The sequence below is a fragment of the Bufo gargarizans genome, chromosome 7, assembly GCF_014858855.1.
Source record: "Bufo gargarizans isolate SCDJY-AF-19 chromosome 7, ASM1485885v1, whole genome shotgun sequence".
Taxonomy (NCBI): Eukaryota; Metazoa; Chordata; class Amphibia; order Anura; family Bufonidae; genus Bufo; species Bufo gargarizans.
Window position 1 is genome coordinate 94,572,629 of NC_058086.1, and position 14,104 is coordinate 94,586,732.

Here is a 14,104-nt window from a genome sequence, read left to right on the forward strand (position 1 = left end):
ATTTCCTGAATTGATTTTCGCTGTCAGGTATTCAGTAGTGTTGAGTGCGAATATACGAATTACGAATATTCATCTTGAATATCACAACTTCGAGAATTTGCAAATATTTTGAATATAGTGCTATATTTTTGCTATATCAAATATTCGTAAATTTTTAACATCTGAAAACATGATTCCTCCCTTCTTGCTTCTTGCTTGTGGGCCAATAAGTCATTGGCCCACAAGCAACTTAAGCAGGCAGGACTTTAGATTGGAAAAATAACAAATATTCAAAAAAATAAATATACTGTATAGCACTATATCGAATATATTAGTTTTTTAGAATATTCGTCTTTTTTCTTTTTTTTCAATCTGTACAGTTGTTCCACTTGCCGAAGTCGAACAACTGTACAGATTGAAAAAAAGAAAAGAGCAATATAGCTAATATAGTGCTATATTCGTTTTTCAGAATATTCGTAATATTTAAAACAAGAATATACAGCAATATAGCGAATATTCGAAAAAACAAATGTGGAGCAATTTAGCTAATATAGTTCTATAATCTTCTTTGTCTAATAGTTGTAAATTGTTTCTCATCTGATTATAGCACTATATTAGCTAAATTGGTCTATATTAGTTTTTTTTTTTTGAATATTCGCTATATTGCTATATATTCTGGTTTTACAATATTACAAATATAACTTAAGCAGGAAGGAATCATGACTTCAGATGGAAAAAAATTACGAATATTCTAAAAAACGAATATATAGCACTGAATTCTATAGTGCTATAAATTCGTATTTGACCCACGCCTGTATTGATCGCGTAATATTTGCATATTACGCGATCATTACCTTGCAGATTTTTTCAAGTAAAAAATATAACAAATATTTAGAGTAAAAAATATAACAAATATTCAACGAATATTCTGCGAAATATTCGCTAAATATTGCAAATTCGAATATGAATCCCCTGCCGCTCATCTCTGGTGTTCAGGAATTTCTGCACCAGCAAATTCAGCACTTGCGCCAGGCAAGGGATGTGCGTCAAACCAACTAGGCCCAGAGCTGCTACGAGATTTCACCCATTATCACACACCACCAGGTCAGGATTGAGGCCCAGTGGCACCAACCATTCATCAGTCTGTTGTTCCATGCCCGTCCGCAGCTCCTGAGCGGTGTGGGTTTTTCCCCCCAAACAGATGTGTTTCAAAACAGCCTGCTGTCGTTTTCCCTGGCTGTGCTGAAGTTGGTGGTGAAGGTGTTACGCTGACCAGATGAGGAGGTGGTAGAGGAGGAGGAAGCGGAGTAGGAGGCAACAGGAGGCAAAGAGAAATTCCCTGCAATCCTTGGGGGCAGAAGGACATGCGCCAAACTGCTATCTGCCTCAGACCCAGTCGCAACTACATTTACCCAGTGTGCTGTTAGGGAGATATAACGTCCCTGCCCGTGCTTACTGGTCCATGTATTGCTGGTTATGTGGACATTGCCACAGATGGCGTAGCACAATGCACAACTGATTTCGACCTCCACTTGGTTGTGCAGGGAGGGGATGGCTCGCCTGGAAAAGTAGTGGTGGCTGGGAACTACATACTGTGGGACAGCCACTGCAATAAGTTTTTTAAAAGTCTCCATCTCCACCAGACGGAATGATAGCATTTCAAAGGCCAGGAATTTTGAAATCCTGGCATTCAGGGCCAAGGATCGTGGGTAGGTAGGGGGGTACTTCCTCTTTCTCTTTCTCTCCAGTTTTTGGGAGATGGACAGCTGAACGCTTCCATGGGACAGTGTGGAGATGCTTGGTGACGATGAAAGATGTGGTGGCGTTGCTGCCACATCCTCTGTTTGCGGGGTGGCATGTGCCACTGTCACTCACTTGTGCTCAGGTTTAGAACATTTATTTTAAATTTGTATGTATTTTATGTTATTTTAAGTTATTTCCCTTTCCACATTTGTTTGCAGTGCATTTGTCCTACTCTTATCCCCATTTTGCTTCCTTTTGCAGCCCTCTAGCCCTTTCCAGGACTTTTTTAGAGCCATTTTCGGGTCCCCATTGAATTCAATGGGGTTTGGGTCCCGAACTTGAACTTTTTGGCGAACCCGAACATCCAGGTGTCCACTCAACTCTACTCAATAGTACATTTTTGTAAATAAAGTATTACTTACTCACTGTCCCTAGTGCCTATAACGTCTGTCCCTGCACTAAGTTCACCGGAAAATGGTCCAGACTGGGCATGAGGAGGCTTTTTATTGAGCTGTGACTGCCTAGCTGCTGATTGGCTATCTGCATGGCATTATGGATGATCCCTCATTCCCGGGCTTCTTACTTCCTCTTTCTAACATGTGCAGCAGCCATTCTAGAAAAAAAAATATATATATTTACCACGAAACGCGAGGAAATTCGACTTCGGGCCGAATCTAATTTTTCCAGAAATTCAGATTGAATTCCACTTTGTCAACTTTGATTCGCTCATCTCTAATTGCGATCTCCACACAGTTAAAAAAAATATATATTTTGGGGTTGTTGAATTTATTCAAACCAGCATATAGGCTATTACGTGCCTTGCAGGGTAGCCCACAAAATTATTTGTGAGTGATACCGTGATATTAGACCTAAATCCCTTTATTTCCATATCTACACAGTTAAAATATTTTTGTTTTTTGGAGTTGTTGAATTTATTTAAACCAGCATATAGGTCAAGGGCGGGGAACCTTTTTGCTGCCGAGGGCCATTTGGATATTTGTAAAATTGTTTGCGGTCCATACAAAATTGTCAATTTAAAAATTTGACTGCTATATTTGGTCAAACATATAACTGACTTAGGGGTTAGTTACAGAAATGCCTGCGCTATATACAGTATATTACATATAGTACAGGTGCCCTTTTGACCAAATATAGCAGTCTAATTTTTTAGTTCAGAATGTTATTTATTTAGTTCTTTATTTGGCATTAATGGCAGCCAAGCTAAACCCGGTAAGCGTGAAGGGGGGGGGGGGGGTCATGAGAGGGGTTCACCCAGCTGTCTTACTGTCCCTGCCTCTTCCTTCGCAACTCTCTCTGACTTTGTCCCTTTCTCAGTCTCAGATCTGCCCCCACCTCCATCAGCCTCCTATCAGACCCCCCCCAGCCAACATCATCTTTATATCAGGCTCCTATTAGACACCCCAGCCTCAGATAGGACCCCCATCAGATCCTCTTCTTAGGGTTGGGGAGCTCACTCTCAGAACAGGTGTAATACCCCGGAGTGGTATTACCATTTCTTCACTCTGCTACTGTCTCTAATAGTTAACATAAAGGTCATCTTTGTATCTATTTCCAGGTCCTTCACATTGTGTATTGATATTATTGTTATGAAACGGTACATGTAATATGCCTGGTTCACCAGCAGGTGGCAGCGTGTATGTAGAGCTATATCTAGATAGAATTGAACTTACCATTCAATTCTCCTCCTTTTGGGCAGTAATGGGCTAGTCCTGCTTCCTATCAGAAGGAGGGGTGGCAGTTCTAATTTGTTCCAGTTTAGACTCGATAGTGGAGCTGAGAAGGCATGAAAGACGTAGCAGCAAGGAAAAAAAGTTCTCTGGCTGCAGCAGGAGTCTCTCAAAAGGGAAGTAGCTCATAGAGCCCCCTGACTCCCTGCTAATTTACTTTCTGAGTGACAGGAGAGGGACAACAGCCAAAGGCGACCCAATCCAGGGATACCAGAACCGACCGAAGGTCCAGTAACAAGACCCTAGCCGAGTTTAGGACAGCAGAGAGAGAAAACAGAGTAATCAAGTGTGCCTGCCAGTTTATGCCAAAACCTGCTGGAACCAAGTTAAAGCCTGAATATTGTTTAGATGCAAGATTGCCCAAGTAAAGCTGTTGAACTTTATCAATGTCTGGACTCAATATTTATTCTCCATCTCTTACCTCAACTATCCCTCTTTATTGCTTCGGAGCCTAAAGCTAGGGATCGGCTGTATCCAGGTAGGAGCACCCTGACACATACAGAGACTATTAGGGCCGCACCACACCACTCAGCATTTGTATAAACCTATGACAAAATCCTCCTCCAACTTCAAAAAACTAAAAGCAATGAAGATGGCCCTAGAGATAGCAGTTCCAGAAGAAAGGAACAAGAAAGTATTTTTTTTATTCTGGCAATTCAACAACAGTGGCCTATTTAAATCGACAAGGGGGAACCAGGGAGATAGCAGAGGAAAGGAAACTTTTTCTCTCAGCAGTGCATCTAAAAAGGAATGAAAACTTTGTGGTAGACTTTCTGAGTCGTACTTCACTCAGGCAGGGGGAGTGGTGTCTAAAAGAGGAAGTTTTTCTGCAAATAGTTCAGAAATATGGTATTCCCACGGTAGATCTATTTGCATCCAGAGCCAACAGGAATGTGGAAAGGTTCTTCTCCCTCAATCATTTGGACAGACCTCTAGCAATAGATGTGTTATCACAGGACTGAAGTTAGGAGCTGGGCTATAATTTTCCCCCATTTTGCCTTATTCCCAAAGTATTAAGAAAAATAGAGCAGGGGGGGGGGGCTTCAATAGAGCTACATGTTAGGTGTATTTTCCTCCATTATGGTATTTTTTATATAATATTTCTTTAAACAGAGTTTACAAATACATTTTTCTATGCCTATAAATGTGTCAAATTTGTTCAGTGTATTTGTGGGTGCAAATTTCAGACCTTTGTTTAGTAGGTTGCTTTGGGCCTTGTTTAGAGTGACTTTACTTAGATTTATAATTGTGTCTTCGTCGTGATCTATCTGTTGTATTTTGTTCTTGCTTCCCCTTCCTCTACGTATCTTTTTCTTTCTCATGTTTCGTATTGTCTTGTTTGATAGGTTTGGTGGTTGTCTCTCCTCTGTTGTGCTTGGTGATTGTCCCTCACTGGGTATTGTGCTCTTTTTGGGTGTTGTGGATTGTGTTGGTGATGTGCTCTTGTGATGGCTGTCTGTATCGCAGTACCTTTTAGAAAGTTACTCATTGGAATTTGGGCCCCTTCGTGCACCTAGGCTGCAAAAAAGTGTTGCACATATGATATCGCCGTACTCAGGAGAAGTAGGGCAATGTGTTTTGGGGTGTATTTTTACATATACCCATGCTGGGTGAGAGAAATATCTCTGTAAAATGACAACTTTGTATAAAAAAAAATGGGAAAAATTGTCATTTGCAGAGATATTTATCTCACACAGTATGGGTATATGTAAAAATACACCCCAAAACACATTGCCCTACTTCTCCTGTGTATGGAGATACCACATGTGTGACACTTTTTTGCAGAGTATCTTTACGATTTCACAGGGCATTTTTTTTTAGTATTTGGATTCCAAACTACTTCTCACGCTTTAGGTCCCCTAAAATACCCCACAATTGACCCCATTTTGAGAAGAAGACATCCCAAGGTATTCCGTGAGGGGTATGGTGAGTTCATGTAAAATTTTATTTTTTTGTCACAAGTTAGTGGAATATGAGACTTTGTAAGAAAAAATAAAATAAAAAAAATAAAATCATTTTCCGCTAACTTGTGACAAAAAATAAAAACTTTCATGAATTCACTATGCCCATCAGCGAATACCTTAGGGTGTCTACTTTCCGAAATGGGGTCATTTGTGAGGTGTTTCTACTGTCTGGGCATTGTAGAACCTCAGGAAACATGACAGGTGCTCAGAAAGTCAGTGCGTAAATTCACATTTTTGCACCATAGTTTGTGAACGCTATAACTTTTACCCAAACCAATAAATATACACTTATTGCATTTTTTTTATCAAAGACATGTAGAACAATACCTTTTATATTGTAGAAAAATGTATATAGAAATGTAGTTTTATTTGAAAAATTTTACAATTTTGCATATAAAAAGATACATGTATCATAAAAATACTAAAGTATCGTATACTTCTTACTCACTTCACGAGGGGGGCGATTTACCAGGATAAGCATAATACACATGTAAACAACCGGCAGTCAAACACACGGGTGCTTCTGTTCACTTGTCTTTATTAGGGTAGATATCCGGCTCAACACATTTCGGGACAGGCACATCCCTTCATTTGCTCCTAAGAAGTATACGATACTTTAGTATTTTTATGATACATGTATCTTTTTATGCGTACTTTACCCGTATGTTTCCACTTGTTCGCTCTATTCATTGATTACACATTGGCTTGTATAATTTGGCCAAGGGAAAAATTATCAAATATCACAAATGGCATATAATATCAACAAAGGCTATATTAGTAAATGACATATAGTCATCTTACATGCAAGTAACCAAAAAGCGACCAACTCCTTTAACATACGAACACTATTGATGCTACTTACCATCTGAAGTGAAGTATGAGATGCTGCTGGATTTCACTACAAGACTAGAAGCCATACACTTATAATCAAATTCCTCTTAATCAAATTCCTCTACTCATGTTGCATCAGCTGCTGCCATATGGTCTGCCCTGTGATCCTAATTGAGTAATTATGAACATGATATGATTATATCATATCATAGATTAAAGCACCAGATATCCATGAAGTGCAGCTGCTTTAATTTATAAATAGCTTGATCCCTTAAATCCATTTTTATTTTTTTAGGTCTGGTATTATGGCAATGGCACATTTGCAGAGAAACAAAATTGTGGCTTGTGAGCACAAATATTTGCATTTCATTTAAACACTTAGGGTTGGTACTCACGCCAACAAATTTCCTTAAAAATTCTCGAGATGAGTTGATGTCTGTGTTGGAGAGGTCAGAAAAGTCACCCATCATCCCTTCTTCTGTTGCTGGAACATCTCTGTAGAAATTCCTTGCTCTAGCGTAAAACTGCACCTCTCCATCGATCACTTCACTAGTTAGGGCAAACAGTTTTACTGCAAAATAAGACAAAATATACCATTGTGAAAAAGATTTTATTACTGAAAAGTTCAGGGGCACTGAAGAGATACAGACAGTAATGCATTATCTGTCCTGTCTTGCTGGGAACATTTCTTTGGTAGATTCCAAACACTAATGAAACTTGGCAGTGTATGTTAGTGTTTAGGATCTATTAAAGAAATGTACCCAGCAACAGCAAAAATATGCATGTAACAATCTATACTTCCTAAAATGTATCAACAATGTTTCAGAATGATTTTTATCTCTACAGCACCAATAAGTAATGTCACCAAGATCGATAGCTAAACCAACCTATAAGAAAAACCTCACATATAATGTGTACATAACACTGGGGTCTAGTATAATATACTGAGCCAACCAAAGAAGCAAACCAATAACCCCAAAGAAAGATGGGAGATGCTCATATAAAATAGGTGAAACGTACGTCGAGGTGCAGCTTTTGGTCGCGTGCTCCGGGTCCAGCATATCATGGGTAATATATGTTTTAGTGTTATGCTCAGTTAGTCTGTTATGTTCTTTACACCATCTGCACTTGGCACACTCGCCTTGTCTTTATTTACAGCTTAGTGGCTACTCGCATATTTTATGCGGCCATCCCAGTTTTCCTGGGTGGGCCAGTCTGCCATGTGCGATTTTATTTGCTTTTCTTTCTGTGGCATGCAGCATACATATTATTATTGTTAATAATTCTTACGTTGAGAAAACCTACAGTTCTCACATATTTATGCTTGTTTATACCTGGGGCTGTGACCTCTTTTTCCCTGTTAGCTGGGTTTTTGTGAGAGAGTTTGTACTTGACCTCCCTACATGAGGTCTCCCCCCTCCTTCAACCTTGTGCCTTATGTCTTATATATCGTCTGTTATTTGATCATGTCTTAATAAATTGCACATATTTTTATATGTGCATCTCCCATCTTTCTTTGGGGTTATTGGTTTGCTTCTTTTGTTGGCTCACCAAGAACGATAGCACCAGAGTTATATTTTCAATTGAGGCAGACCATGTGATTGGTATGGGGCCCGGGAGAGGAGGGAGGCCTGTATAAGAAATACGATTATCGACAATATTAATATTAAATAACATAATATTAAGCAATACAAATATTCCTACATATGTTCTAGAGAACGGTCAGCAAAGAAAGCACACCATATTGTAAAAATAAAATATATAATATACAAAGTCAATTGTGCAGCATTAATATTGATGACACAAATAAACCAATTATTATAACATAAAAGAAAACCACTTTAAGCAATAAAACTGATATTTAACAAACCATAACACACCTATATATCTATGACAGAAACACCATTAAATCACAGCACTATTTCACAGATTCCAGGCCTAAAGAATCCTGGACATGAATCACAAAAGCAAAACTAGTTAACACAACAATATTAGACAGCCTAAGGCTACTTTCACACTAGCGCTTGATCGGATCCGTTCTGAACGGATCCGATCATATTAATGCAGACGGAGGCTCCGTTCAGTACGGATCCGTCTGCATTAATAACTTAGAAAATTTTCTAAGTCTGAAAGTAGCCTGAGCGGATCCGTTCAGACTTTCAATGTAAAGTCAATGGGGGACGGATCCGCTTGAAGATTGAGCCATATGGTGTGAACGCCGCCAGACTGATGAGGTCTGAGCGGATCCGCTCCATTCAGACTGCATCAGGGCTGGACGGAGGCGTTCTGGTCCGCTCGTGAGCTCCTTCAAACGGAGCTCACGAGCGGACCGACGAACGCTAGTGTGAAAGTAGCCTAAAAACAATGCATAATAACCATTCATTCATGTAGAATCATTGATAATTGCTACCAGAATAAGGTTCTTTTTGCCAACCCTGCTCACAGGACACCTCCTTCCCAGGAATGGTCCCAGGAACGGTCCTCATGCCAAATTCTTCCCATGTTGGAACTCACTCACCCCCTCCCATCAGCAAATATTTCCTGCTTCAAAGGATGGTTTTGATCTCTGTGTGTGTTCCCTCCCAATATGCGCCAGGAGAATAAAAGGTGTTGCATTTTCTATTATGACAACTTCATTCTCCCGTCATTTGCAGATTGTGATGAGATCACACAGACTGGAGATGTCCCGACCAGTTGTAATCCACTCTAGTATTCATATTTGGGAGAGTCCTTCTGCCCTTAGGATGCCTTAGAAATGTAAGTTACTGGAAACATTATTCTAAACATCCTGATTAGCAATACTGGAGGCTTCTCCACAACAATTGACCCCAAGAACATTAATTCAAAACCTTTTCAAATGCTATAACAAATGATTCTACAAATCTGATATAGTTCAATCAATACCATACATTATATCCCATACATTTTATATGACCATATCTTACAACCCCTCTCTTGAGAGCGAACAAATTTCTGAGAGGTCTCCTGGTTCTGACTTTGGCTTCGCCTGACGATCCTCCAGTACCTTACTGCTCTCTTGGTTTTTGACTTGGCTTGTTTGACTACTCTGTTGCATGTGTTGTCTGTCTTCCCTGCAGTTTCCTAGCTAAGGGCTAGAGTTGAGCGGACACCTGGCTGTTCGGGTTCAACGGGTTTGGCCAAAATTCACAAAAAAGTTTGAGTTTGGGACCCGAGCTTGACCCTGAACCCCATTGAAGTCAATGGGAACCCAAACTTTTGAGCACTAAAATGGCTCTAAAAATGTCACGGAAAGGGCTAGAGGGCTGCAAATGCCAGCAAAATGTGGCTAAGAGCATGGCAACTGCACTGCAAAAATGTGGATAGGGAAATGACTTAAAATAACATAAAATATGTAAAAATAAAAAATAATAATCTTGATCTAGGAGGACAAGATTCATGTGGAGTAGGAGGTTGAGGAGGCAGTGGAGGTGGCGGTGTAGGTGGAAGCAGCGGTGGAGGAGGAGGAGGTAGCCTACACTGTGTTTTGGTTTAAATTTAAATTATTTTTTTGTTTAAATTAGGGTACACCACAAAACACTGGGAAATATAACCTGTGGTAACCCCCTCCAGTCGTGCTAAACACACGTTCAGACAATACATTGGCGTAAAGGGCAAGCTCAGACCATGTGCCCAATTTGGAGACCCAGAAGTTGAAGGGGGCAGACCCATAAGTCAGTACATGTAGGCGTGTTCACACATACTGCCCTCTATGTCACACATCCCTGTGATGCTCACGATCCAATTCAATATCAGCTCTATCAACTTTCAATGTTCTTTTCTGCGCCTACTATGTTGATCACGGTTAGCGGCAAATCAGGGTTCCTGTTAAAACGAAAGAATTGAATGAAAGTAGGGGGCGAGCAGCAATTACCCACTCCCGACTCGGGGAGGTACTGACGATAAATAACAATACAGGACTCTTAAGATGCCCTGTTATTGGAATGATTAATAATATATGGAATGTCACTGGGGTATTTTGGATTTGGAAACTTTAGACAGGAGAGGCCCTGCTGCCGCTTTGTTGACTCTAGATAACTTCTAAAAACACCCAAAAATAAATACCATAAATATCTTTCGTGGAGTTATTCGTATATCACCTATAACGCTCAAGGAGCTACCACACAAGTAAATGTTATCAATGAATCCTTTATTAAACATCCATACACAATACATTAATAATATGTTTAAAAATGACATAAAGCAGCAACCATGGAAACAAAGAAGTGTATCAGAAAATTAAAAACAGAGTGAGCTCTAGACCATAAGGGACTAGAATATACACAATAAGCAGCATCAAACAGGTGGGGCTCAGAAAGCATAGTGCACACAAACTGTAATACACCGCACAGCACTGGTGCATGCAGGGCAGTGTTATCCTTGTGCACCCCTATGATATGAGGCTGCTAAAGGGAAAAATACATTAAATCACATATGTTACTGACCCAGTCTAGAGCAGCCGTGCAACGATCATTTTGCTTCACGCTTTCTCTAGGGGCATACTCCACTCACCAAATGTTCACTCCTATATACTTCTTTAATTTAACCTCAGCCAATGAATGCGCCTCTAGATAACTTCTGCCTGATCGCACCTTCCTGTGACGTCCACCATCCATTTGGATATCTTCTCTATCAACTTTCGATGTTCTTTTCTGAGCCTACCATGTTGATCACGGTTATCGGTGAATCAGGGTTCCACGCCTGTGTACTAGGTATAGCAGTGGTATATCACAGCCAAAAATTGGTGAATTTCACCCAAATATGTAACAGACAAATTAGTGAAAATTTTTAACCTGTCTACTAGGTAGAGCAGGGGTATATCAAAGCCAAAAGTTGGTGAATTTCACTCGAATATGTAACAGACAAATTAGTGATTTTATTTTACCTGTCCACTAGGTAGAGCAGGGATATATCACAGCCAAAAATTGGTTAATTTCACCCGAATATGTAACAGACAAATTAATGATATTTTTTTTATCTGTCTACTAGGTATAGCAGTGGTATATCACAGCCAAAAATTGGTGAATTTCATCCGAAAATGCCAAGTGTCCACTCCCCATAGGTCATGATCCTGCCCTACACCTGTGTACAAGGCTTTGGTAGGTCATTAGTCAATTAGACCAATGCCGGCCCCCTAATCTGCTTTGAACTTGCGGCCAGGTGCCATTCCCTTCGCTGGTCAGCGAAGCGCATAAAAAACGTGTACGAGCGACCGTGTATCCCCTTGCAAACCTGTTTTAGAACATAAATGCGGATGCACAACAGGCTCTGCGAGAGTGCGTCGACATGGACACCGGAATGGAATCCGCAATAGGCACCGGAGAAAAGCTTGGCCGCAGCGTACTTTCACTAGCCCGGCCAAGCTGTCCCCGAAAGCCATGCGGTCTTCCCCTCTGGCGCACATGTGAACACAGCCCCGCGTTGGTTCGCACAGAGGTCAGAGCTGTTGTTTCAATGGAGACACGCTTAACCTGTCCCGCAGCTCCACAAGGACCCTTTTTGGTCACACTGGAGTGCGAGACAGGTGAGGATCTTACATCACCCCCCCTCGAAGAGGCGACTCAGAATACCCCAAGCAAACTTTCCCCGGATTATCCCAGTGGAAGGCTGCCAGCAACTCATCCGTATTCACCTGACGAGCAGGTACCCAACATCCCTCCTCTGGACCAAAACCCTTCCAGTCTACCAAGTATTGGAGAGACCTCTGGATAAAATGAGTGTCCAAAATCCTGTTCACCTCGAACTCTGACACCCCTTGGATCTCCAACGGGGTGGAGTCTGAATGAAGGGGGCGGAGTCGGCCGCCGATTTGAGAAAGGTGTTCACTCCTCAAATCGACGGTGGAAGAGCAACCTTGTACGTAACTCAGTTGATCTTTTGCGTTACTGGGTATGGACCAATGAATCAAGGACCCAACTTGGAAGATGGCTGATGCAGCGGAATGTTCCGGGTGGAGACCCACACCTGATATCCCACCTTAAACTTTTTCTCTACAGTGCAATGACGATCAGCAAATTTGCGCCACCGCACTGCGGAGATTGCGCTGAACCGACGACCAAATGGGACGTCTATCCTCGAACCATTGATCCACCACCAGTGAATCAGTGGAGGGCCTGGCCAGAGAAGAGAGCCTTGGATCCCTGCCCCCCATGCATCTGAATGGTTGAAGCTTTCTCAGAGTTGTTATTTTAAGCCACGTCCGCGAAGGGTAGATGCGCGGACGATTCCTCCAGGCAGTCTGACACGAAGCACCGGAGATATTGCTCCAGGGTCTGGTTAGTCCTTTCCATCTGACCGTTGGTCTCTGGGTGAAAACTGGAAGAGAAAGACAAATTTATATCCAACCAGGAGCAGAAGGAATGCCAGAACCGAGAGATGAATTGAACACCTGCATCTGAAACAATATCATCCGGCTCTCCGTGTAATCGAAAGACATGATTCAAAAACAGATCTGCCAATTCTCTGGCTGAGGGCAATCCGGGAAGTGGGATAAAATGGGCCATTTTACTAAAACAGTCCACCACTACACAGATTACAGTACTTTCAGAGGACCTTGGCAAATCTGTGATGAAGTCCATGGAGATGTGAGTCTAAAGAATGGGCAATGGGAGCAAAGTACCAGAAGGGAGACGGTTTACATCGAGCACACACACTACATGCCTGGATGTGGGCTTTAACATCCACGGACATACTGGGCCACCAAACGTAATGTTTAACAAGGGCAAGTGTTTTCTTAACATCCAGATGCCCTGCAGACTTGGAGTCGTGAAGCTGTTGAATAACCTTTAACCGAAGGTTAACTGGTACAAACCATCGCCCCTCAGGCTTGTTAGGCAGACTCTCTGCCTGTGAAGGGTCGAGAAGAGAGGACAAGTCCTCCATTAACTCTGCGGTCCCTAGGGAGGCCAGAAAACATTTAGTGGGAAGGATAGTCTCTGGCTTAGAGCTCAGGATGGAAGCAGCCTCAGGGAAGCAGCGGGACAGAGCATCTCCTTCACATTTTTAGAACCTGGCTTATACGTGAGATTAAAATTGAAGCGGGTGAAAAATAATGCCCACCGAGCTTGTTGGGAGTTGAGACTCTTGGCAGTCTCTAGGTACTCAAAATTTTTGTGGTCAGTGTAAACCGTAATGGGATGTTCCGCACCCTCTAGCCAATGTCTCCACTATTGAAAAGCCAATTTTACTCCCAGAAGCTCTCTATTGCCGATGTCATCATTACACTCGGCTGGAGAGAGCTTCCAAGAGAAGAAGGCACAGGGATGTAACCTCTCAGGGACCCCTGAATACTGTGAAAGAACTGCCCCAACACCAAACTCGGAGGTGTCGACCTCGAGGACAAAGGGTAGGGAAGTGTCTGAATGAGTAAGGATTGGCGCAGTGCAAAAGGCCTGCTTTATCATTTCAAGGGCTCTGTCTGCCTCTCTCGTCCACTTTGAAATATTAGCTCCCTTCTTAGTGAGGTTTATGAGAGGTACCACTATCGCAGAGAAATTCTTAATAAACTTGTGGTAGAAGTTGGCAAAGCCTAAGAAATGCTGCAGTCCCTTCAGATCCTTAGGCCGAGCCCAATCCAAGAAATCAGAAAGTTTGGATGGATCCATAGCCAGTCCTCTTTCTGAGATAATGTACTCCAGAAAAGGCAATTCCGTTACCTCAAGCAGACACTTCTCTAGTTTGGCAAAGAGGCGGCTCTCCCTCAGTTTCTGGAAAACCTCACACAGGTGTCTCCGATGAGACACCAGATCCGACGTATAGATTAGTATGTCGTCTAAATAGACAACAAATCTACCTAAGAAATCCCTGAGGACATCATTTATG

At 41.7% G+C, this 14,104-nt stretch overlaps 1 protein-coding gene across 2 annotated transcripts in view; it reads right to left on the reverse strand.

Moving 5' to 3' along the window:
• The window catches only part of NTMT2 (N-terminal Xaa-Pro-Lys N-methyltransferase 2), a 404,223-nt gene that overhangs the window by 158,592 nt on the left and 231,527 nt on the right, over positions 1 to 14,104 (reverse strand). For both annotated transcript variants that reach the window (XM_044302318.1, XM_044302319.1), the window contains one exon: positions 6,661 to 6,836. In XM_044302318.1, coding sequence (XP_044158253.1) covers positions 6,661 to 6,836 — 176 coding nt within the window. The remainder of the gene's footprint in view (positions 1 to 6,660; positions 6,837 to 14,104) is intronic.